The sequence below is a fragment of the Natrix helvetica genome (genome assembly GCF_964273705.1).
Source record: "Natrix helvetica genome assembly, chromosome: 2".
In the NCBI taxonomy this organism is placed as follows: Eukaryota; Metazoa; Chordata; class Lepidosauria; order Squamata; family Natricidae; genus Natrix; species Natrix helvetica.
The window spans coordinates 110,017,908-110,044,737 of NC_138552.1; the positions used below are offsets into that span (position 1 = coordinate 110,017,908).

The 26,830-nt window shown below is 39.2% G+C and overlaps 1 protein-coding gene across 8 annotated transcripts; it reads right to left on the reverse strand.

Moving 5' to 3' along the window:
- Nucleotides 1–702: 702 nt before the first annotated feature.
- Nucleotides 703–26,830, reverse strand: MLF2 (myeloid leukemia factor 2). Of its 8 annotated transcripts, none has more exons than XM_081941111.1 (12): nucleotides 26,775–26,824; nucleotides 26,604–26,647; nucleotides 17,068–17,099; nucleotides 16,593–16,665; nucleotides 15,279–15,351; nucleotides 14,719–14,845; nucleotides 12,560–12,595; nucleotides 4,667–4,720; nucleotides 3,270–3,395; nucleotides 2,809–2,968; nucleotides 2,552–2,717; nucleotides 703–1,280 (listed from the first exon to the last, which is right to left on the reverse strand). In XM_081941111.1, exons 2-12 carry the CDS (start codon nucleotides 26,638–26,640, stop codon nucleotides 1,274–1,276), a joined length of 891 nt encoding a protein of 296 aa, XP_081797237.1. In that variant the 5' UTR covers nucleotides 26,641–26,647; nucleotides 26,775–26,824; the 3' UTR covers nucleotides 703–1,273. The 8 variants fall into 8 exon arrangements, with proteins under 8 accessions (XP_081797237.1, XP_081797238.1, XP_081797236.1 ...); XM_081941112.1 differs by having other exon boundaries at nucleotides 703–1,284; nucleotides 26,775–26,823; XM_081941110.1 differs by having other exon boundaries at nucleotides 2,477–2,717; nucleotides 26,775–26,820.

A 26,830-nucleotide genomic window follows, 5' to 3' on the forward strand; every position in this document is an offset into this window, starting at 1 on the left:
AGATATAGATAGATGATAGATAGATGAGATAGATAGATAATCTGTATTTTTGGAGTATAAGACGCACCAAGGTTTTGAAGAGGCAAATTTAAAAAAAAGTTTTTGCACTCTGAAAACCTCCCAAAAGTTTTTCACAAAAATGGGCCCATTCGCCCCCCCCAAGGGGGCTTGCAGAGTGCTTCTGGGGTGCCCCCCCCATGAGCAAAAAACAGCCCATTTTTCACAAAAACTGACCTGCTCTTTTTTAAAACATGCATAGCCGTTAGGCGGCTTATAGAATACTCCTAGGGGCTGGAGGGGGGGGGGCAGAATTGAGCAAAAACCGGCCCTTTTTTCACTCATTTCTCCCTCCCCAGCCCCCAGGAGCTCTCTGAAAACCTTCTACAGGCTCTGCATGGAAATTTTGGTGAAGGGAGTGGAGTTTTGGGAGGCAAAAAAATGCTGTATTCAGTACGTAAGATGCACCCAGATTTTCAGCCTCTTTTTTGAGGGAAAAATGTGTGTCTTATACTCCGAAAAATATGGTAAGTAGGTAGGTAGCTAGAAAGAAAGGAAGAATGAATAAATAAATCACTTCAGCTGATATGCTGGTTTAGTAAAGTGGGATACAAACTATAAAGTCAAGAGTTTCAGAGTGTCGTATACATCCAATCTTCTTTTGTCTTTTGAGAACTTAAGACACAAACATTGAAATAGAGGCGATTTCATTTACTTTACAGGTTCCATTTCTTTATTCAACTCAATAAACATTTAGTTACAAGTTTCACAAAATCAAATTTTATAAGATTGGGAGCTGACAACCGGAGAATAGAGGCTGGACCTCCTTGGTTTGTCCACACTTCACTTGATCTCTTGCACTTCATACATACCCCAAGTTCCAGGGAAGGCAGTCTGATCAAGAGCAGAGGCAACTAAAGGTTGTTTTCCAACTACTTGACACTAATAGCAGATCAATCGTTATGTGGCTGCTATTTGAGATGGGTAAGTAGAAATGAGGTATGGGGATGAACAAAAACTCTTGAAACTCCCCAAAGCATCCAAATAGAAAATTGGGGCGCTTGTGCAGGAGATAGAAAGGAGTTAGAGGAAAACAGTAATTTATATCTTACTCATTTATAGACAAAAGTCCCTCACATTCTCCTTGGCCAACTGTTCTATGCAAGAAATATAACTATGCAGAGTTAGTCAATTTAAATCTTGGGAGGGCAGGAAGCTAGAATTCATCTTGCAGAAGATCCAATTGTTGTTTTGTAGGGGCTTCACCATCAGAGTTTCACTGTCTACCTAAGCAAAAGGATGGGAAGAAAGAAAAGAAACAACAGAAGTCAGAAAGGACACAGAAGGCAGAGTCAATGAGCAACGAGAAACACATATTCCTGCTTGGAATTCAAATATTGGATTTTTAAAATCAAAATAAATGTATTGCACTTAAAAAAAACTGAGATGACGTTTTCTGTATACAGAAAGAAAACTAATACTTTACTTCTTCCCACTGATTTTCTTTATGGAGATATTTATTTATTTATTTTTAAATGGAACAAGTAATCTTTCAGATACAGCCTGAAGTACAATTCACAGACTTACCACCTTTATGAGAAATAGATCTTATTCTTTATTGAACATAGTGTTTGAGCAAGTGTTATAATTTTCTGCCGCCAAAAAGAAATAACAATATGTTTTTATCCAATTCAATCTGAGTAAACAATGTTTGCACCTGAGATACCTAGCTCTTATTCAGAGTATAAATTATTGTGGTAACAATTTACAACATTTTTATACGCCATTATAAGAATCAGAATCATGGCACTTCCAAGTATAGAATCTGGTCACAGAAAAGCCACAGCAGTTAACCAAAATTAAAATTATAAGGCTATTTAAGAGAAAGAAGCCATTCCAAATCACTATCATCATTTCTTAAAATGTGACCTGAGACCCCCTGGGGATCCCCCCAAGACCTTGTCAAGGATCTGAAAATCAAAATTATTTGCTAAATATTGAAGCAATTTGCAAACATTTAAAGCAACTCTTCTCAATATTTTTATTTGTTAAAAATAGGTTTTTTTTTAAAAAAAAGAGAGAAATAACCTTATTTTATTAACATCTAGGTTTGATATCATGTTTACATAATTCACTAAATATTCCTCAAATAAATCAATTTTCATTTTTAATATGGTAAATATCAACAAATATAAGCTCATTCATGCTTTTTTGGAAGTCTACCAGCTCTTAATATTTCCTCATGCTCTGCAAGCAGCAACTTCATCTTCCAGCTTGCCAATGTACATGTTGCTGTACCAGTTTACCAGTTTACTTGTGTGCCATAAAGATTAAAAGGAAAGCAAACTCTGCTGTAAAATAAACCACTGACTCAACTCATGTTGAAAAAGGTGGTTTGGCTCACAAGGTCCCATACTCTCTTATCCCAGAAGCTTGAAGGCACACACAGTGCAAGCGAGGAACAACAATTAAGACTTACAAGAGCATGAATGTAGTTTTGGGGGTGACTTCACTGCACCCCCCCTTAAATCTGCTGTGGATTCACCAGTCGTACCGACGCGACTGTCTGTTTGGAGAATCCTCAGGTCCCTGAATAGCAAGACGACCCCCCTCAATTCTTCGACCAGTATTTCCATCATGACGTCGATAATCCAGCCCCCTCTGTGTCCGGAAGCGGGAAGTCTCTCGCCTCCATTCATCGTCAAATGCAGCAGCATCATCTGAAAATTAAAACAGGACAGGCAGCAACTGAGTGTGGTCATACTGTGCAGTCTGCCACAGGAAAAGGAGGTGATGGCAAGGAACACTCACTCTCATCCAGATTGATGTAGTCTTGCCTCTCCTCCTGGTCCCCCGTGCGATGGTTGCGTGAGCGCTGCATAATGTGTGCACGGTCTCTGATGTGGTGGCCAATTGACATCTGCTCCAGTCCACTGTTGGAATCTCGCACCGTCCGCCGCGTCTCCCGGATCTGAGGGTAGCAGAACAAGTCTTAATTAGAACAGTGTAATATTGCTGGTGGCCTCCTTCAAGTTCCCCTTGAAATTCTTCAATTTTGCCTCAGCAGGCACCAACTTGTTTCAAATGATCAAATAGAGTTCCCTTGGTTATCGCTGTTAATTGTCACACAAAAGGGCTTGTCCCATACCTGAAAACAAGCCTTATCTCTTGCTTTCTCTTAAGTTTCTACTCATGCAGATAAATACCCAGGAAATTAGCCAATCTCGATGCTTCTTTAAACATTTTGTCAAAAGAAACAGATAATTTCTTACCCCCCCAGGTGCAGAACGTGTCTCTGAGGTCTCCTGATACACTTTAGGGCCCTCACCCAAATTTGAGTAAGATATGACGGTGGAAGAAGTAAATGTCTGGCAATTGGTACTACTTGTCATGTGCTCCTAAAGTAAAATAAAAAATAAGAAAAATTGTACTGAATCTTTCCACTGTATAAAATATGAATAAACCTTCTGAAGAGGAGCAGCATTAGGTCTCAATGGCTCTCCTGAAGCACACTTCAAAAAATTGCCTGATCAAATATAATTTGGATGAAAGCTATTCAGTTCATATGATTTCATGTTAATTCATAATTTTCTTATTCTGATATACTACAAAGTACAATTTTGCAGCAATTTTGGAAAAGGCTCTTATACAGCTCTGATTCTGTATCAAAAATCGAACATCTGCAAGCTTGGTTGTTCAGTTCCCTTCCTGATGATTTCTTGATAATTCTCAAGCAAGATTTGATTTATCTCTCTGTCTCTACAGTATTTTTCAAGAAAGAATGGGGAAAATAACCAAATATGGAGAAGGGAAAAAGAGATTGTTTCTGCCCACATGAAGAGTACATAAATTAGGAAGGCTGTATACCTCCTGCGCTAGATGTGATGAAGAGTTTTATTCATTTTAAATCCTCTATAAGTTCATTCAAATTCTGCACTAAGAAAACTCCCTCATTTTAGCTGAGGCATGCAGCTATTCTACAAATCTTATTTTGAAATATTGATAGTGTTGGATCATTTGACTTGGTTTCTTTCTTTGAACTCAGGGGGAATTTGATACATGTATATATATAACCCTGAATGTTTGCCTCTCCATACTGGGAATAGTTTGGAAAAAAGCACACATTCTGTGACAGTAACACCACAGTCATCACTATTCTATTCTCTACATATCGTGGCACTCTGGAATACGTGTAATTAAAACAATAATTGAAACTCAGCTGATTAAAAACTGTGCTTTTGAGGTAGGCCTCAATCCTTGGTTCTCAAACTTTGGTTCATTATAAGTGCATTATAAGTGCAAACTCTGGTCAAGGAGAAAAATGCAGAATAAAAGTCTGGATGGACAGATTGACGGGGACCTGGCTTAGGGGAGGCCCCACCCGAGCCCCACCCGAGCCTTTGGTTACTATGTAGATCCCTACTTATGCTGTTTGAGCTGTTTGAACCTGCGCAATAAACTTTCTTGCATTACAAAGAGCTGGTCTTAGAGTCCTTACTTTCCACAACACTTTTGCAATGTTATCATCAAGTTGATAACATTCATGTTATAATATATCCATGAAGCCAGAGTTTTTCCAGTTTCTCTGTTCATTTAAAGGGATTTTTACACTGCCTATAATATCAACTAGAAGAATATTGGAAAAGAGATGCAGACAAAATGAGCTCACCATGTTCCCAATCATGTCATTCATCATTCCAAACATGTCCATAAAGCCACCTGCCTGAAAGAGAGAAAAAGAGCTTTGTGGAGAGTGACCAGACAGGGAAGCCACACAGTGAAAATAGGAGCTTGTTGCCGTTTCTAGCAATTGTTCATAAGTACATTCTATACCCTTAATGATATGAATGCTCCAAACTCAAGGGGACAGATTCCGAAACCACTTCCTAGCTTACTAAACATACCTGTAGCAATATTTTGATAAAGAATTCAAGGAGACTATGCATATGCCATGCATTGTTATGGTCACTATCGTCAGATTGCAGATAGGGAGGACAAGATAATTCAGAATTCTAGAGAAATTCAGATACATATGCACCAGAAAGTTATCTGATTATGATTAACACTGTTCATGGTGTCTTCCATTTTCAAATCACATACAATCTACTCCAAGTTAAAAAACAAACCCAGATATAAGGTGTTACCCCTATAAATATCTGTAGCAATTTAAAAGAAAATTCAAGGAGACTACTATACTATGCATTGTTGTGACCACTATAGCCAAACCATCAGGAAGCTCAATGAGCCCAGAAAAAGATGGGCCATGAAAGAAGGTGGAGCAGCAGCAGAGAAGAGCCCTTTTATAGAATGCAATTGGAAAGGCAACTGGAGAGGAGAGACTATTGAAATGGATGGGAGTTCTACAAAAGCATTTGCTGGGAATGCCACCATTCAAGAAGTGTTAAAGGTCGAGGTGGTGCCTGCATCACACAAACCTTGGAAGTGAGGACAGGAATGTAGCTTTAACATTTGACTTCCTGGATTTCAGGCAGCACTCATAATAACCAGCTCTAGAAAGGATCATGGCAATAATTTTTCAAGAGACCATGGCACTGACTATATAGACTACTCCATAGGTTACCAGATATGAATGCCCTTTAAGTGAAGCTGGGCCAGAAAGTAATGTTTGGATTGATGTTATGATTATCCTGCTTCTAACAGTAGGCTTGCACATGTTTTTAGAGATCCAGCTAGTGCTGGAGTGTCCTGGACTTTAGTGCTATGGAAATTTAATAGTCAGGCTCTGGATGTGGGTCAGGATATACTTACGTAATCTTAGGTCTGATGCATAGGGGCAACACTTTAGATCTGTTTATTTACTTGGAGTAGAGTACATGTGATTTGAAAATGGAGAACACTGTAAATGGTTTTTATCATAATCAGTTAACTTTCTGGTGAATATGTATCTAAATTTCTCTAGAACACTGAATGATCTTTTCCTCCCTATCTGCAATCTGCTAAGTACCACATGATACACTTAGAATAAATATGCATTTAAGAACATATACATTGCGATAAGGTTTTAGGACATACTAAACAACATGTTATGTCTTCATTTCAGAGACATTTCCTTACCTAAAGGAAAAAAACAGAATATCCAAGAGTGGGCAAAAAGCAGAGGAAGGAGGAGTGAATTCCTGCCAGCTTCTCCACTGAATTTCCTTGTGGGAATCTGGCGGGGAACATTGGAAATATCCCTTCATTTCCCTTCTCAGTAAGCAGGTAAGTGGCTGCCATTGGTTGTGTGGGAAGGAATGAGGTAATACAAGGCTGGCTGAGAAATATCATTGAAAATTAAGGATCATATGACTGCAGCAGCACAGGAGCAGCCAATAGCCATGAAGCAACCACCACTTCCCCAAATTTCATTCCACTGGGATTTATGAGTCTCAAATTTGGACCCATCTATAAGTTAGCCCATCTGAGTTACCTTGGTTCAAAAATGGTTGCCCTAAGATGCAGGTTTGGGCTAGTTAAAGGTACTGACAACTAGAGTTTTAGTAGTAAATATATTTTATCTACTGGATTTATAAGCTAACCAAACTCTATTCTAATATCAAATCATAAACGGTAATTAAGAAAAGCTTAATTCAAATTCAGTAAATTTATTGACATTTTTACCAGAAATTCCTGTTTTTTTTTATCTCTTTTGATTGTTTTGAAAAAGACTTTCCCTCTTCTAGTCAGAAAGCACAAGTTAGCATTTTGCATCTGATGACTTTAGCTGAGAAAATGATTTAGAAACAAAACATGTTTTCAGTGTGGTAAAGAAGGAAAACAAAACACAAAACCAGTCATGTAAAAGCCAAGTATAAAGAACAAATTTAACAAAGTCCTCCCAATTACCTCTACAGATTTTTACATTTGGGTGGGATTGTTGGTCTATCTTTTGGATGCCACAATAGTGTGTGACAAGTCCAAACGCAAATTCTCAGTCACCAACAACGGAGCCAACTTGAAAGTCAATACTTGTAGAAGGGTGCCAGGTTGATCAGTATGAGTTAAAGCAGTGTCTGTAGTACAGAGTATCAGGATACTGCCTCTTCCAAATCGAATTTGTCTGTCTTGGAAGCTAGTTGCATTTGCCCAAGTCCTCACCCTGTAGAGGTCTTATTAGCAGAATCCTCACTTCTAATCTCCTGAGGCTGATTAAATAGGCTGTGATGTCAGTCAGGATTTGCTTCACTAGGTCAGGATAATATAGTCACTCTATCATTTCATCTCTCAAAGAGGAGGAAAAAGCTATCACCCTTCTGCTCCTTAGAATGGACTGAAGGCAAATTCTTAAGGTTCTGTATACCTTTAATATTTTATTCAGATTTGGGAAGAAATCTGGCAGCAGTATCTCGTATCCCCTGAGAAAGTTAGAATTTAATCTTTGGCATAAAACCCTGAGCAAAGTCTCAAAACTACCTTGGGTTGGTGGAGCGCATACAAGTCTCCTTTGAGAGACTCTCTACTTTCTCAGAACTCATAGGCGAAGGAGATTTCCATTAAAAAAAAGTTTATTTCTGTCCAAGAGTGCTCATGGGGTTCACTCTAATGTGTTAAAGGAGACAGGGCTAATTAGTCCCAGAACTAATAAATCAGATCCCATAAAGAAAAACGGCGCGTAACTAGGGGAAATAGTTGATTAGTCCCCCTGTGAAAATACAGAACTTAGGGATGTTGCAAAATGAAATTTTTATCTGTCCTATAGTTTGAACCCCAGATGAGTGACCTGATTTTGGAAGGTAATGGTTTTCAAGCGTATTATCCAAACCTATATGTAGAAACCTATTACTCTTCATCTCCATCTTCTGAACCAGTATTCAAAGGCATGGCAGCTTTCTGATGGTATTTAGACAACCTGGATGCCAAGACGGTGTCACTGCTGAAGTCTGGCAAGCTGTCACTCAGAAGATGTCCCTTTTAAGTTTCAGGCATAGAAATGAAGTCATCCCAAGATCTAGGCTCATCAGTTTGTCTGGCTGTACTGACAGATATCTGGGAAGCTTCCTACTTATCTCCATACTGTTCAGCACCAAGGTCTGCAGGGCAAGAAGGGGGAATTAAGATTATACATGCCCTGAATATCCTCATTTTGTGTATCAGCTTAGACAGGATTAGTGTTTATATATTAGTCTCTTTGGCCATAGTGCCAGGAGGGCATCGGTTCTTTTTGCACTGTAATTTGAAATCAGGTGGATTTTCTTGCTTTCCTGTTGGCCCCTGCTGCAAACAGGGAACTGTGGATCTAGCAAGGATTCACTTACCCATCCAAGACCAGCTCTTGGTTCCCTTGGTCCACAATTCTACTCTATGCATCTTTTACATGCTCCACTGACAGGAAGCCAGTTATGTTTTCACCCAACTATGGGATTCTTCCATCTACTATCTCCTTTCACTCTTGGTGTATAGACAGTCCTTTACTTACGATCGTTCATTTACCAATTTGAACTAAAGATGGCACTAAAAAAAGTCATTTAAGAGTCCTCGCACTGAGGACTGTCGCATCCCTGTGGTCATGTGATTGTCATCCAGGCACTCTGCAACCAATCCCAGCTGCAGTGTGCTGCAGTCACATGACCATTACTTGTGATTTTCCCAATCTGCTTCCAACAAGCAAAGTCAATGGGAAAGGCTAATAGGAGGTTTCAAGTTGTGATCGTGTAATATCCCACTCATTTAATGATGAATTTTCCTGTGCTTATAAGTGGCCTTAAAGTTTTGTCATAACATTTACCGGATGGGTGAATGCTTTTAACACCAAGAAAAATGCTCTCAAGTCTGGCTGCAATTCCTGTTCCTTTTTTGACTGTCGTGGAATGGAAAATACATGAGGATCTTTTTTTTTTGCCTTAGAACTCAATCTATTGCCTCAATGTCCAGAAATTAGCCTATGACTTTAATAACCTGTGATGTTCTCTCAATTTTTGGAAATTTATGACAGTACAGGTAGCCCGCAACTGCAAGGGCAAGTGGGACTGGAATTTTCATTGCTAAGTGATGCAGTCATAAAGCACAAGCGCATCACTTAGTGATGGCAATCCCAACAGTCCTGGGTGCCACTGCTAATCAAATCCTATAGCCATTTGTTGAGGCCACTTCCTGCCAGTTTCCCACAACCAAAGTCAGTGGGGAAGTTGGTAGGAAGTTGTAAGTCCTAGGCTGGCAGGCAGGTAAGGGGCTACTGCTGGATGGGGGAATGTACACAGGGATGCATGAATGGCTGCCACGGAGAGACTGGAGGAAAGCGCACTGGGGAGACTTACCCTAGTGAATTGCAATTTTCCCTGCTAGCTTCCCCACTGATTTTCTGGGGAAGCTGGCAAGGAAGGTTGCAAATAGCAATCACGTGAACACAAGGGTGCTACAACCAATTGTAAGCACGAACTGGTTGCCTAGAGTTCCGATTATGATCGTGTAACTATGGATACTGGGATGGCCAGAATTTCGAGGAGCAGCCATAATCACTATTCATTCAGTGCCATCATAACTTTGGTCACTGAATGAAAAGTCACAGATCAGAGATTACCTATCCCTTGGCACTGCTTTAACATGTGTCCCTTTTAAATTTTCTTATGACAAATTTGTCTCTGTAGGTCTGCTCCCAATATGCCAAAATCTTGGAAGCAAAACCATTCACTTAGGAGGTGATACTATTAATTTCAGACTCATTTTGTCTGGGATTTTCCCCTTGTAGCCCATCTATTGCTATGTTACTTCTCTTGATATCTCCGATGCCCATTTCCAACATTAAGACAACTTGCATGGCTTGTAGAGTATTTTATATTTCCCTACTTTGCATCAAGGACAGATTTCCCCCCCCCCCCCTACATCCATCAATGGGTCAATGGTTTCTCCAAACAATTTTTTTTTATGAAAAAGTTTTGGCTGCAAGATTGACTCTTGCATGGTGGTCTACTGGACAATATGCAAGTCACAGATTCCAATACGCCAGCATTTCAGGGGAGGTGGCTGCAAACCACCTCCCCTTGGGCTCCACTTAAGATTGTATCTGCAATCAGTTTGAATGCTTTTGCAAACTTGCTGATTGCTTCCCTGAAATTTTTGAATTATGTCCTTGACATTATGTCCTTGTTCAAGAATTGAACAATTCTTGTTATCATTGTAAATTATCATTCCTCTGGTAGGTACAGAAGACACAGCCTGTCACAAAAATGCCCAATGCTTTATTTATGTTTTAGCATTCCATCTGCTCTACACTTTATAGATCCATGAGCATTTTGTCTCTTTCTCTTTGTACAGTATTGAAGACAAGACAGCTGTTTAGTCAATCAAGGGCAATGCCTTGTCATTTCATGGACTCCTGCAGAAGATAAATTCGGGGTCTATGTGTGCTTTGTCAGCTTCACCCATTCCCTTTTTTATAAGTTAAGTGAAAAGAACTGGAAGTCTGAACTTCAAGAAGATGAGAAACGTTGGTCACATGTTGTGTTCCTACAGCTTTATAGTTTGTGCTATTGCTAATAACTACTTTCAATTAAATACTTTTGCCTACTTCCTCATCAGTATTGAAAACAGATCAGCATGAAATATTTTCTGGAAGCCATTCTTAGCCTCAACGTCTCATTATGAAACCTGACTGCTCCACAAAGCCTCCTCTCTGTTTTATGATCTGGAATGTGACTTCATCGTTCCCACTTAGTGCAATAAAAACCAAAAACGTAGGTGGTAGAATACTTCCTCATAACCCTCTCTCACATTCTCTGAATAAGCATCTCCATTTGATGCCTGCTAGGCTTCTTTTGAGACTGTGATTGCAAGTATTCTAAGAAGATGCAGCAGGAGAGGAAGAGTAGAAATTCTAAGGCCTTTGCATCCTGAAGCCTTCAGTTCTACCATGATCTGGTAAAGTAAAACTCATCCCTTCCACTCCCAGGGGGACATATTCCAACAGTGCTATGTCCATCTGCTTGAGAAACCATTGCAGATCTGATTTCTCTAGATCCTATGCTCCTTTATTAAGGTGATGGAAGACTCTCCTGACCTATTCGGGCTCATTCCCAATTCCTCTGACAAAATATCCATTTTGTTGTTCCTCAAAGTTCAGAGGAGTATTTTTTTTTTGTTGTTTCCCTGGCATCTCTTTTCCTAAAGGTTTGTGGCTTGTCCATCTTCCTTTGATGGCAGGTGAAGAGAAGCTGCTGGGATGGTGCCCACCTTCACCTTCAGTGCCTCCTCTACTGCACTTGTTGCTAATGAAGAAAACAAAATGGCTGGCCTCTTTGCTTAGCTTATGCTTCTTGGGAGAAATAACAGCAGGATAAAAGGTGGCAAAGAAAGAATCGTGTTCCTTTCATGTGATGTCAGCCTAGATCCGTGATGGCGAACCTATGGCACGCGTGCCACAAGTGGCACGCGGAGCCATTTGTCAGGGCATGCGAGGCGCTGCCTGTCAGCTGGCCAGCGGGCATGCGCGCACTGGCCAGCTGAGTTCATCTTTTTAAAAGCTATTTTTCGCCTTCCCCAGGCTCCAGAGGCTTTATAGGAGCCTGGGGAGGGCGAAAAGAGCCTCCCCGCCCCCCCCCGGAGGCTTCAGGGACCGTCCCTGAAGCCTTCAGAACGCTTAAAACCACCCTCCGAGCAACCCGGGAGTCACTTCCGGTTTGCTCGGAGGGTGGTTTTAAGCACTCCGAAGGCTTCAGGGAAGCCTCTGGACAGTCCCTGAAGCCTCCGGAGGGCCTCCGGGGGGTGGGGGGAGGCTCTTTTCACCCCCCCCCCAGGCTCCTATAAAGCCCTTGGGAGGGCAAAAAAAAACATGTAAAAATGGGGGGGGTTTTTTTCGCACGTTTTGCGCGCATGCGCACTGGGGGGGTCGCGCATTGCATTATGGGTGCGGCACGCCCGCACTCGACCCCCCTGCGCTCCCCCCACTTATGGCACGCGAGCCAAAAAAGGTTCGCCATCACTGGCCTAGATCATGGCTTATAAATTATGCTTCCCTAGGTGACCATGGAACCTGATTGCATCTAGACCACACAAACAAGGTCTTCCTGTGGACCCTTTTTCAATGCCATCAGCCATTCCTGGCAGTTTCATCATCACTATCACCATCTTCTCAAGCAGTATCTGGACAGGTTGAAAGATTTCCAAAATATTGCATCCTTCTCCCCCCCCCCCCCCTTCTTTCTTTGGATGCACCAGATAATATAAATAGTAATAATAATGATGATGATGTATGTAATAATGTTACATAACAACAGTGATTCTCAGCCTAAAATGGAGGTAAAAGGAAAAGCTGTTTTTCTTTAGAAGGAAGAGCTAAGATAGGCAGGGCAAGCTGTTCCACCCACTAGGTGCAAAAGTGAAACCCCAGCTTTCTGTCTAGAAAGAGGGGAATTCAACTCCTTTCCAGACAGCAACATTTTTAATAACTGACAGCTATATAAAAATCATACTCACTGTTGCTATTTGAAAAATGTTACTATCCTCATTATTTTCAGTTATATATTTAAACTACCACAAACTGAAGAAAACTGAAGTATTTCCCAGAAAAGATCATCACAAAAACCAGGCTAGAACAAGTAGTTGTCGAAAGAAGAAAATTATGGCTTACCATTCCTAGCATCCCAAAGGGCGAAACAGTTCCGGGCTATAAAAACAAGAAAGGGACACAAAGTAATTAGACTTCAGCTCTCTAGAGTAATCTTGTTTTATCTAGCATAGAGAAGGACAAAGGAACTCAGTACCTTAATATAAATTTACACTCAATTTAAAGTTTAAGGAAGTATATTCTAGAACTTCATCTATTCTCAAATTGATTATTATTACCCACATTCGTGTTCAAGAGCCAAAATCTATAGAGTTTACTGCATGCTTGTCAGTGCTGATGAATTTATGTTGACATAAACGGAACTGAGAATATATAGAATATATTCTCAACTAATTCAATATAAGATGCTGTCTTGGCCATGAAACTACGAGATAAGAGACAAACCTCAATAACCTTTTATTTGGTTTCTAGAAATTAAAATAAGATGGATGTTGATAAGTGTTATCTATTTTGGGGAAAATTTTAGCCAGAAGACTTTAAAGTTCAACAAACACACAAGTAGAAATTGCCAAGCAAATCAATCAATTGCAAAGCAAGAACTAGTTAAAAACCAAATCACTATTTGTAACGTCACATTCCTTGCAGAAGCCTGAAGGTTATATAAAATCATGTAAGAGCAATTAGAAAGGTCATAAATAAATACAAAAAAGATGACAATAAATGTCCAAAAGGCAAGACAATTTAACAACTAGAAATTTTGCCCAGATGAAGTTAAAATATACACACAAAACCTTCAATCTAGCCAAGTTGTGTTAACTTAAATACAATGAAAGTCATGTACTGAATATCTTGACAGGTAAAGAAGAGGCAAATAAAAGTAACATAATAGAAATCCAAGATTAAGATTACAACTATAGAAACATTAATAAAAAATTGTGCATTTTATCTGCAGAGTTGGCTTTTTCTTGTTCTTTTTCTCTTTAACTGTTCTTTTTATTTATATTTATTTTTACTGTTACCTTTTATTTGTTTTTGTTTTTATCCAACACATTTATTCTATTATTTTGATTGTTAGTGTGACTGCATTTTAATTTGACTTTCAATGTTTTAATTTTTGTCTTCCATAAGCTGTTATCGTCTGATTGTGGCAGGGTAGAAATTTGATTTAATAAAATAAATAAGCCTTGCTTCAGCCCCTTGTTAAATAAACTATTTTGAGAATGTCTATAAACATAGGCATAATCCTATAAACCATTTGCAATCGCTGGGAGTGATGTAAAGTTTTAATAAATAAGAAAATTGTAAAATCCCTGGTCATAGATTCTCCAAAGAGTAATTGAATAAAAGACAGCAGCTTTTTCTGCTTTGTAACTGGATAAAGAAGGAAGCAGAAAGTATAGATCTAATTGGGGGGAGGGGAGGGAGAGAAAGGGAGGGGGAGAGAAAGATGTTCCCATATTGTAAGCACTCTGTTCTGTGATTGATATTGTTTAATTTCTCCATCAGTTATCTTTGATAACAGAAAGGAAATGAGTTTTAGATAAAACCAATCCCGAAGATAATTTCTATCTGTGAATTACTGAGATTTATCTTCCTAAATTAGAATGGATAGGAGTAGCATATATAAGCAAACACAAAGCAGACCAAGTAGATAAGATGAACCTTCCAAGTTTCATAGTGGGCAGTCAATGAAACAGCAACTCATTGGTTTTGTTCAAGGAAGAGGTAACCCATGTGTTTTGCTAAGAAGTGGTTGGGCCTTTGCCCTCAAGTTAAAAAGTAGCAATTTGGGGGAAAACCTTGGTAACTCACTGATATTTTAATTAATTAATTAATTTCCGCGGGACTTCATATTTGCACAATCCTGTTCCCAGACACTCTGAAATATTTACAAAGTTGCAGGCTCTAAATTAAAATGGTGTTGCTGGAATTTAACTAGAGCTATTTTCAACTGCTCTTTTTATATCTTTTGGTGTAATTATGTGCTTATATTAATCATTTACATGTCTGGTGTCTCACCAAGTAGAATATAAATTAAAAATTAATTGCATCACTCTGTTTTGATGTTGGGGAGTGCAGCATCCTTCTTTCTCTGGTTATAGATACATAACCAAGACAGAATCCAGATTCTTCTCATCAAGCTCATTAACTCATTAAGTTAAAAATTAAGTTTGATAGAAAAATAAACAGATCTAGCCACAATCCACTGACTTTTGAATTACCTGCATTCTTCGACTAACTTGGCGTGTTCCAGGTACTGTCCCATTGCCAATACTGAGGAAAGGGCTATATCCAAATCCACCTGAAAGCACACGATTCACATGCTGCTGATGGATGGCAAGAGGATCCCTATGGGAAAGAAAGTTTCACAAGGGAGTTAAGATGCCAAATAATCCATATCAATCAAACAGTCCTGTGTCCTTTTCCTACAGCAGTGGTTCACAAGCTTTTACTTCATATGTCATCGGGCAAAAGCTTCTGAAGAAAATCACCAATGACTTAAGACAAATAAAAAGAGTATTCCAAGGTAGTATCTGTGAAACCATAATTCTTAATTTTTTTTAAATTAAAAAAAAAACTTTTAAGACTTCCAGAATCTCAAGATGTTTCAGGCAAAGTATCAAAATCTTGTGACATTTGGCATTTCCTGAGTTTTGGAATATTTTTAAATTTTGTTTTTGTGATTCTAACAGTGATATTTGCAAAAGCCTTTTGGATAACCATTAGGAAAATTATTCTGATTCTTTTCTCCTATATAGAAAGGCTAGGATGCTTGACTCACATCATAAACATTGGATCCTCTGGTTCTCCATCTCTGATGAACCGGAACATAATTCCCTCAAATGCAGGATGGGCTGTGCAAAAGGGAAACAAATATGAATTTTGTTAACTTCTTAAATCTCTCCTTTCAAGCAGTCTTACTCTACTCATTCTTTTCCAGACTAAATCACATATTTTACATGCAATAGCAACACATTAGATAGTTATAAATACTAGTCCCTAAACAGTATTAACACTTCATAAATAAACTCCAATAACTGCAACACCTGGAACCCAGCTGCTACTTGCTTTCCGTATAGAGAAACAAACTAAGAAATAAACTTCAAAAACAGTTGAAACTGTTGCCAAGAACCACTCAAGTTGGGTCATCCAACCCAAATTATCTTCATGCTTAAGTAGTCCATTAAATCCTCTCTCCCACATTCATGCAAAGGCAAGGCCATCAAATGTGAAGGAGAAAATCCTTGCACCTTTAATAACCATGACAATGATGTAGATTCTTTTTCTCACTGCTGCACAAGCCATTTCTAAAAATCTCTTTACTCAGCTGCTAAAAAACCATAAAAGTTTTGTTCTCCTCTTATTCTGACTGCTTTAATGTGGGGTTTACAGAAGTAATTTCAATTTATGTAACAGAATCTTTTTAACCAATAGCAATGTATCAGGAATTCTGCAGGATTTTATCATCACAGTGACAACACACACACACATCAAGCAATGCAGCCATCCACTCTCTCTTTCCAGGAGCACTGCCCAAACGCAGCCCTTAAACCCTAATCTCCCACATGTATTCAAATCATCTGGCTCTTTTCTCAGCACAGAGGATGCTCCGCGTTCCTCCACATTCCTCTCCCCAAATTAGTATGCCTCCGCTCCATGCGTCCCATCACTAGCCTAAAGTTGACACTAGCTCACCTAACACCACATCTAGCAAACACGGTTATTAAGACATGACATTAATATTAGAGATTACTGGTGACAATAACAGGGTAAAAACAAAACAAAAACGCCGCTGGTGGAACACAATAATCTCAGCAACCATTTATTACAAAGTACCGCATCAAGCACACTAGCTTCCCCTATATCCTTTATAGGCCGGCCTACCGCATCTCCCGACTTCCTTCTCTCTCCAAACCTTCCTTTCCAAATTCCGGTGTAAGCGCCCGCCTCCAGGAAGAATGACCTGGGAGCAGGGATGGGAAAGCTGGATCTTTGTGAGCGCATCCCCAGCTTCTTCTACACTTAAGCAACCCCCACCACCACCTCCTCCTCCTCCTCCAAAAGCTAAACGGAATTCTCCAGCGAAACTACTCACCTCTCCGGCCAAATCCTCCCTTACTGCCGTCTCCTGTTTCTCGTTCTCGCGGAATTTGTTCCAGCCACGAGCCCTTAAAGGAGAAGATTAATGCTGCATCCCTTCCTGCCCCCTTCCCCACCCCACAGTATGTTCTTTGTTGTAACTATGCTGCGTGCGGGAGGGTGGGGGTGGAGGAGAGAGGAGATGATGGTCCCTTGGCCAGGTCTAGGCTGCCACCGCGCAGCCTCCTCTCCCGGCAACAGGAAAAGCAGGTCAGGTTGTTCCACTTTGTCTCCCCTTCCTTTACAAAAATATAAATACTGTTGCAAATCCCCTTTTCAGTAAAAGGATATTTTTCGTTTTCAAAGAAACCCACAAGGCCTAAACAGGATGTGAGGTCAGAAACACCACCCTCATTTATAAGCTCCGCCTTCCATAAATAGAGTTACTACCCAAATTGCTGGGTGGAAAGCAACGCAGTAATAATTTTTACCATGTCGAGTGGGGGCATCTCTTCGTCGCTCTCTGTATGTTTGAATACACGCGCACCCACACATACACACACTTAGAGAAAGAGAGAGAGAAGTTTTGCATGATTCTTGTAAACACTGGATGGAAGACAAGCAGGAATATAACACTTAGTAAACAATTGGATGGAAAACAATTATCTTACAGCTCCAAATAAGTCTTCTAAGCACGCAAAATATCCAGTTATACAATGATAGGATGGTCAGACTTTCCACACATTTATGTGCAACGAAGATAAGATTTTACATCAAAATCTTTTAGTAGGACACCTATGCTAGACTATTCTGCAACACACACTACAGTAATCCAAACTGTGGAACAGAACTTAATCCAAAATTAGGATTGTTCCCCAGGACTAAACTATGCAAGCTTTGCTTGATAATATGCCACTCTTGGAAAGCTACCTTACTACAGGTGGGCTTATAGCTTTGCCTTTTTCTACTCTTTTGCACTGAAAAATACAAGAGTCCTTACTTAGTGACTGCCTTGTTTAGTGACCATTTTCAGAACAGTGGTGAAAAACTACCCATGACCTTTGCATACCTGTAAAGAAAAGGAAAGCTAAAGTAATATAAGCACAGGCATTGTTTCACTTAGCAACTGCTTCACTTAATGACCAAGTTGCTGGTCCCAATTGTGGTTGCTAAACAAGACGTATCTGCACGAGAGAGAAGCACAGGCCCAGGATGGATTTCTTCAAGGTTTACCTACTCCTCAGAAATTATGGCTCCCTTGGAATTGCCTGCCTGTTCTTTGCTTGATGCTGCTTTACTGGCTTCAGAGAAGCTCATTCACTTCCCAGGGGGAAAGGCAAAAGAGGAAGAAGCATCTCTAGGAAAAGAAGGGTTCCACTGCCAGAAATCCCAGTTTATGTGGGTTGGGCAAACATTGAATAGAGCCAGTCCTGTGTAGTAGTTCTGGGCTTGGACTAGATTAGATGCAGCTGTGGAAAGTTACTGAATGACTTTCAGCCAGGCACTCATTTTCAGATAGGGAAAAATTGGAAATATAATCGCTGGCCTTGAGCTCTTATAGGAAAGGCTTGAAAGATATTTTATAAATAAAAAAAGAGATGTAGTTTGTAGGCTTCACATTCCAGCAATATGAGACGTAGCAACACAGTTGAAGTCATTTTGTCAGGACTAACATAACCCCAGTCTTCAGCCACAGTTGTTAACACAAAGTATTGCCAAGGAAATGTGTGTGTATGTGTTAAAAGTATTACAAATTCCTTGGATATAGTTTTAAATTTTACTGTAAAAATTTGTATGCTACTGTTCACAGGAATTAAATCCTACTTAGAAAGATTAAGTCATGTCAATGCTGTTAGCTATTTTGTGCTATACAACAGTAATTCTGCTAAAATTTCCAGATTGTGTGGGAAGCAATGGTTGCTCTTGGAGGATACAGCTTGCCTCCAGGAGTTGTGAATGCCCCAACACTGGAAGTCTTTAAGAAGATGTTGGATAGCTATTTGTCTGAAATGGTATAGGGTTTCCTGCCTAGGCAGGGGGTTGGACTAGAAGACCTCCAAGGTCCCTTCCAACTCTACTATTGTATTGTATTGTATTGTATTGTATTGTATTGTATTGATAGACCTAAAAACAGAAAAGGAAAAAAAGGAGGAAGGTTGATCAAAATAAACTCAGAAGTCTGTTCTCAAGAATTGTGTATATACCAATATACTAATATGCATACATATGTACACACACACATACACACACACACCATACATAAAATATTGTAGGTCACTCTATACACTCTATACATATATTGCTATGATTAGCAATAGACCTAATATGTCAATAATCACTTAACTTCATTATTTAAATACCTTGGAAGATAATACTAGGTTCTTCCCTCACAAAATGACTAGACAATTTATATCACTTTAGAACATTAAACACAACATTGGCAATGTGGCAATGCTGTGTTTTACGTTCTAACAGTGATAGAAATTGTGTGATATTCAATTCCCTTCCATTTGAAAGTTGAAAATTGGGACTAGCCTAATAGATATCTTGAACCTGCAGACTAGGGGTTTCCATCCCTTTAGGCTGACCATATTGCAAGACAGAATAAAAGAACATAAGATTTGTTCCAAGGAAATGGTTGCCAGCAGTCCAGCTTCAACCTCATTCTCACAAATGGGCAGAAAATGCCCTGTTCCTGATTATGGTAGGATACTTGCCAGTACTCACTGAACCTGCAAAACACTTATATGAACAGCAGAGGTCTCTGTATGCTTATGAAATGGTAGCATCACATACTGTGATCACAGAATATAGGGGGATGCCTAACATTTGAGCCAGTTAGCTGAAAGCTCTCTCCTGCTTTGGAAGGGAAGAGGTATCTGAATGTTGAAAAAACTGCCACAAAGTGGAAGACATGGATTTTTAAATAAGATGTGCCTTTTAGCTAATGTAAAGTTCACATACCTAATTGTAACATCGGTTTTCTCAAATAGCCAAGTAAAAGCATTTATTATTCATTTGTTAATATATTTATAGCCTTCATTTCAATTAATACTTGCTTCTTGGTTGCAACTCAGAACTTTGCTCTGAAATATTCTTATCTTGCCACAAAAAGGACCATCTTGCCATTCTAGACGAGTGACGGAGTAGTTTGACTTGGTAGGGAGGACTGGAAAGTGTGAAGAAAGTACTTTGTCTCTGCTACATATTTTGGTGTGACCTGCATGGTTTTGCCTACATTTTATGTTTATCTGAAGCATAGATATATAGGGTAGCTGAATGTTTTGTCTATGATAAAATTATGTCTTCTCCCCTTTTCCCATTTTCTTAAGAAAATTACTTTTCTTTCAATCACACTAATGTATATTTTGGAAAATGGATGGAAATGGGCAGGATTATGGCAGCTATTTTGTAATAGTTTCTATAACTTGCTCTCAGAATCCCAAATGTATTTATTAGAACACAAAAAGATGATTATAGTGATAGGCCAAAAGCCTATAAATAAAAAATGGTGCATTGAAATAGTTGGAATAATTTATTATCATATTTTTCTCAGTTTTAAATAACAGTAATACCTATTACTGTTATTTACTGTTATTTAAAATAAACTGAAGTGATTCCCTATCAACTGTTAAACACTAAGCTGAATTTGATTCTACAGCTGCTTTGTAAGTAAATATATTATGAAAGTGCTTCTCAAACGTTCAGTGTAGCATATCTAATCACAAAAGCTACTCAGGGCTTCAGCTAATTAAAACATTGTGCTCAATCAATTAAGTGAATTTTAATTAATTAAATCAACATATTTGCACAAAGCCAATGATATTTCACTTCTGGAAAGCCCATTTTGGAGGCTTTCTGTCTGCCTGGGTATACTGAAAGAAATTCTCTCCACCCATCATCTTTGTCATGAGTAAACCATTAAGACAAGTCAGATGTCTGATGAAATAAGAGCCGTGGTGGTATTCAATTTTTTCCCTACTAGTTCTGTGGGTGTGGCTTGTTGGCATGGCTTGGTGAGGGGTGTCATGTGACCAATGGGCATGCCAACTTGACATCATTCACAGAAAGGTGGGGTGGCATCACCCCACCAAGCCACGCCCACCCAAACCACGCCCGCAGAACCCACCGAAAACTTTGGTCAAGTCTTCTAGCTTTCAACCTGGCTGCTTCTCACCTCCTTCTCATGTTTGCTCTGTGTGTATGAGCCCAAGAAGGAGGAGAGAAGCAGCCATGTTGAATGCTGTGGCAGAGAGAAGCCGAACTTTTCTGCTTCCTTAAGGCACTCCTGCAGCTGCCTGCCCCTTTATGGTTCCCCCCCTCTGCGTCAAAATATCTTAAAGATTGCAGCTGGCAGCTGCCTTCCAAGCAGCTCTGCTGTGATGCCGTCCCTCCAGCACAGCAGGCCATTCTCCTTGCCGGGTCCAGTGGCCGACCGTGAGTGGGGTATGCAGCCGGTGTGAACAGGGTGGTGATGGCGGCGATTGTCACTGGACTTTTCACCATCCTGTTCTTTGGGACGGTCACACAGTGTCGCAGTGGAACTACTCCAAAGACAGCTGAAAATGACCGGCAGTTAGAGGCTTCCTGTGAAACGCAGCCGAGCCTCACCATGTCCCCCTTCCCAAGGAGACTGGAATGGAAGGTAGGTGAGCGAGGTGGAGGGCGAGCGGGCAGGGAGCGGGCGGTGAGTGGGCAGTGGCTCCGGGGCAAGGCCGGAGCTGGAGAATGGTGCGTTCCCCACCCTGGCCAAGGCAGGCAGTGGCTTTGGGGGCTTGGGGAATGACTACCTGGCGAAGGGTGAGCAGGATGCATGCTTACCTTTGGTGAGCTGAGCAGAGTGGGCGAGGCACGGAGGCGAATGATGAGGGGATTAGCTGGGCTGCATGGCAAAGGCAAAATATATAGGACTGGGATGGGCGGGGCGAGCAAGCGTGCGGGTGGGGCAAGTGTGCAGTGACTGGGTGGGCAGGCAAGTGAGCATTGAGCAGGTGGGCGGAACAAGCGAGCAAGCAGCGACCAGGTGACTGGGCATGTAGGGGCAGGGCCAGCCAGAGGTTGTTACCGGTTCGGTGAACCAAGTCAAATTTTCCCTACCGGTTCTCCTGAACTGGTGCGAACCGGCTGAATACCACCTCTGAATAGGAGCATTATTTGTTTGAAAGCCAAAATATTTTTTTCAAGGAAGAGTGTTCATAATTTTGGGGCCTTTGCTGAAAAGGCACTGGGAGAGGCCTCTATCAATAAAATAAATGAAGCTCATTGTTTCTAATAATGAACAGAGTGTGAGCATATGGGAAAGGTGAGTCACAAGATTTTAAAGATAAATACACAATTGAAGCCAGAGGTTTTTCTTTTGGGATTGATGGACAGTTAGAAAAAGAATAATGGAACTTTGATTTTATAAATGATAATTGTAATGCGAGTATTGTATGCACAAAGATGCAAAGATTTAGCATTACACACAATGGAGGAATGGTTGGTGAAGATGTTGGAAATTGAAAGATCACTACATTGACTTCTTTGATGAAAGAAAAGACAATATCTATGTGTATTGCTAGAAAAACCCCTATATAGACTTTTTGTGTAAAACAGGGGAAAAAAACTTCTGAGTTATGGTTTTGATAAAAATAGATTACAGAAATAAGGGATGGAGGTAAATTTGTAATTGTGCTTAAAACTGCTGCACAGAAGATTGGAAGCCACTTTGGAAGCCACCACGGACTTCCGCTCCTTCTGACAAAAATTGAAGACTCACCTGTTCTGATTAGCTGGCCTGGCATAATTATAACTGTTATAACTGTTACCTCCTGGAAATATATTTTTAGCTGGTATTTTAAGGGTATTGTTTTAAATTTAATTGATTTTAGGGGTTTTAAAGCCATATTTATATTCTTGCTGTACAGTTCTTTTAATTAACCTCCTCCATATTTATCTATTTAATGAATTTTACTGTGGATGATGTATTTGCTGTGTGGACTGTACACCGCCCTGAGTCCCTTTTGGGAGAGGGGGCGGTCTAGAAGTGCAAATAAATAAATAAATAAATAAATAAATTTTCTTGCCTTTATTTGCTTTTTTTCTTTTTTCCATTTTTTGCACTTTTAGCCTTCTTTTTTATTTTATTTTTGTTTCTTTTTCTTATTCTATATTAATTTTTGTCTTCATTTTTAATGTTTTAATTAAAATTATATAATAAAAAGTAAGTATGAAAAGTGGGATGAGGAGCCAAAAAGGTAGATTATAGAACAGAATTCCTTCATAATGTAGTTCTAAGATTTAAGATTTTAAAAATTTGATACCTTATACCAATACTTTGTCTGAAAATGAAATAGAAGCCATTATTAGAAAATAAATTTATTGTTGCTTTATCAGACGCAAACTGTTATCCAAACTATCTTGAAAAGAGTACTGTATAGTATTAAGATATAATCTCATATATATTCATTCATTCATTCATTCATTCATTTTCATAGCTGCCCAACTCAGCCAAATGACTCTGTAAGCCAAGAGACTTACAACTCTAAAATTCTAAAACAGTTAAAACCCTGCCCATGTTTGTACAATTTAATCATATAACCTAATTTCTAAACAATACTTTCACGAAATCCCCAGAAATAGCTGGGAACGTATATTGTCTCATTAAGCAATAATTCTAGTCCATCTAAAATACAGATAGTCCTCAACTTACGACCACAATTGAACTCAAAATTTATGTTGTTAAGTGAGAAATTTGTTAAGTGAATTTTGCCACATTTTATGACTTTTTGACACAAGTGAATCACTGCAGTTGTTAAATTAGTAACATTAATTAGTAACATTGTTAATTGAATCTGGTTTCCCCATTGACATTGCTTATTAGAAGATCGCAAAAGGGGATCACATGACTCCGGTACACGCAATTGTAATAAAGGTGAGTTAATTGTCAAGCATCCAAATCTAAATCCTGTGATCATATGGCTACTTCAATGATCATAAGTGTGAAATATGGTCAGAAGTCACTTTTTTCAGTGCTGTTGTAACTTCAAACGGTCACTAAATGAACTGTTGTAAGTTGATGACTATCTGTATGTTTAATATTTTCCTTTTTACAGTATATGGCAGGATGAAACAGTCTCAATTTTAACATTAGTACTGTTTACTGTATATTTAAAATAATATCTTAGCTGAACAATATACTTTAGTTTATTTAATGCATTATTTATTAGCTCCAGCAGTATATATACTGCATAATCCACCTTTACTCAAGAGTAAATGTCACCAAATTTAAGGAAGTTTACTCTCCCCAAAATAGAATGGCATGCACCTAAATTACTTGAGATTCTTAGTTCTGGGATGGAATTTAAAGTGACAAAATAAAAAGAAAAGTAATAAGAACAAAAGGAGTTTACTGGTATTTAGAGTGGCCAGATAGAAGAATAAAGTTTCATCTGTAGTGTCATAAAAATCAGAATTTTAGCAGGTATAACTTGTATGATATAGTTATTAGAAGTGTACGTTTCCTATTCTCTTTTACATATGACTATCTCATTTGGAATGAGGTGAAGTAAGATGAGAAAGTTGGCTACATTATCCCTTTAAGCTATGAATCCCGATTGTTCTTTCATAATTTTAATAGGAAGATATTTTAAACTCTCATATGTTTGTAGCTCTCTTGTTTAAAAATATACTGTATGACCATATTGTTTATGGATATTTAATCCAAAATTTCTAAACATTTCTACAGAATGTATTTTTTTCAGATTACAGTCATCATAATTTCAGTATTCCACACATATAGAAAAAGTGCTATTATTGGACTTTCATGTCAAAGAGATACATTGTGCGGTCTGTATCTTTTTACCTGCATTTTGCACTCAATCCATACAAATTGGCAACTTCATAGAGTAGGCAGACATGAGTGTTAACTGGGTGAAGTTGAGCACAACTCTGGGGCAACTTTATCTTTTTTTGAGATACAGACTTGAAACTCTGTACTTTAACAGTTTATTATTCTGTCTGAACTTTCATAAATTTCTATTGCTACAAAAAGTTTTCAATGCAATATATTTTCTGATATTAGAAGCCTTCTCTTCTATCCAGTTTCATGACTGACTCTAACTGGAGTTAGACCTGATTGATTGGGATAATGCTAATCTAAATCTACTGGATTTCCTTCAAAAATATTTTAGAAGTAGCTACCATACTATAGTAGATCATTTAACATATGGTTGTGTAGGAAGTTAAACCCCACCCTTCTCCTAGAAGAATGAAATAACCTAGGAAATATTTAAAAGACATAATTTTCCCCCTAAAAAGAGAGGTAGAAACTCAAGAGAGGCAGAAACTCAGCCACCCCCACATTTATCAATGGGCCATTAGGGGCCTGTGCCAGTCTATTCTACATAACAAAGATAGGATTAGGCTTCTACCCATCTCACCACATGGCACCTGAAAATAAACAATGCTCAACCAAACTTGGACTCAAACCTACAAAGTTGCCCCTGCATGGCCCCATGGGAATCTGACAACCAATCAGAATGCAAACTCAAGAAGAAAGGCCAGAGAGGGCATAAAACCAGGGACTTTCAGCCTCTTGGCCCCTTTTCTTCTTCATCCAACATCTGGAAGCATGTGATCCTCCTTTTCTGTTCAGGAGCTCAAGTCATGCGATCCTGTCCACCATTAAACCATCTTTCCAAGCAGCCTCCATGTTTCCAGTGTCTTTTTCCCCACTTGGAACTGAACCCAGAAGAACATTTCTTCCAACAGTTGCCAGATTATTTGGGACAAATTGGAAGAATTCAGTATTATTGGTGTACTGCTATTTTAAAATAAGAAAAGGGGAGCTTCTTTCCTGACAATTCAGCCCTCTTGGCTTTGTTCAATTTTGTGGCCCTTCAACAAGACCTATATTCTGCCCAAACAAGTTCCCTATTTCATCAACCCTGCTAATGCCCTTTCAGGAGTGCCAGCAGGATTGAGTCTACCTATTCTTTATCTTGCCTCCCCATTCTCAGCTGTTGAAATACAAGACATACGTAGTAAAACTGATCAATATAAGACCTGGGCTGGATCAGGCAAAAAGACCAGCATACAGTGTTCACAAGTTTCAAAGCCATGAAGAAAGCTCATAAACCCTACCAGGAATACAATAGCCTGCTCTTACCCACCCCTTAGCAGTTGGTATATAAGTATGTTGCTTTTGATTCAGAAGATAGTCAACAACCATTCACAGTCCAATCATAATAAATTCTCCAACTGGAGATCATATTAGGCAACAAGTGGCTACGCCACTTCCCTCAGTGCATATCTTAACAATTTGGGAAAGGAAATAGCAAAACCAAATTGACAGGAGCTGTCTACTGCATTCCATCCTCAGGAATAATATCAAGGAGAGGTCCTGGCTGAGCTGGTTTCCTTTTTTTCCTATCTGCCATTCAAAGTTACAAGCTTGATGAAGGAGATTTCTGTATGAAAAAGATTCTGAAGAAAAATGTTTCTCTTGGCCCTTCTCCATGAAAAAAAAAAAAGATTGTTCTGGGTTAAATAATATCACAGATTGAGGTAAATGAAGATCCTCTGATGACATTTGCCTGACAGGTGAGTGGGAGGCCAACTTTGATCAACTCCAGTTCTTCAATCTTGATATAAAGCCATAAATGGTTTGGATAAGAATTGGGCTTCACATAAAGCAAACTAGGGACACAAGCTTGGTGAAAGCGCTTACCGTAATTGCCAGGACCTAGTCAGAGTTTGGATTCAGAGATCCCTTCTAACTCTGTTATACAGTTACATGTTTGAGATGTGTGGCTATAGAAATGGAATAAATAAAGAAAATACATTGTAACATGGCTCAGCTACTCTGTGAACTAGGCCTGTTGTGTTGGCTTAATTTTTGTGTGAGCCCAGTCACTGAAACATTCAATAAACTCTGATTAATAAACCGTGGGTTGTAGTAAGGGTGGGCAAACTGTGGCTTATAAACCAAGCATATCAAGGAGGCAACTTCATGCAGAAATAGTTTGGATGGCTACAGGTTACCTACCTCTTGTAATCCAATTCACTAGCCATAGAAACTGCATTCACATACATTAAGTCAGGGGTGTCCAAACTTGGCAACTTTAAGACTTGTGGACTTCAACTCCCAGAATTTGGCTGGGGAATTCTGGGAGTTGAAGTCCACAAGTCTTAAAGTTGCCAAGTTTGGACACCCCTGCATTAAGTCATAATGTGGCTTGTTTGTTCAGGTTTAACATGACCTGTAAACCCATT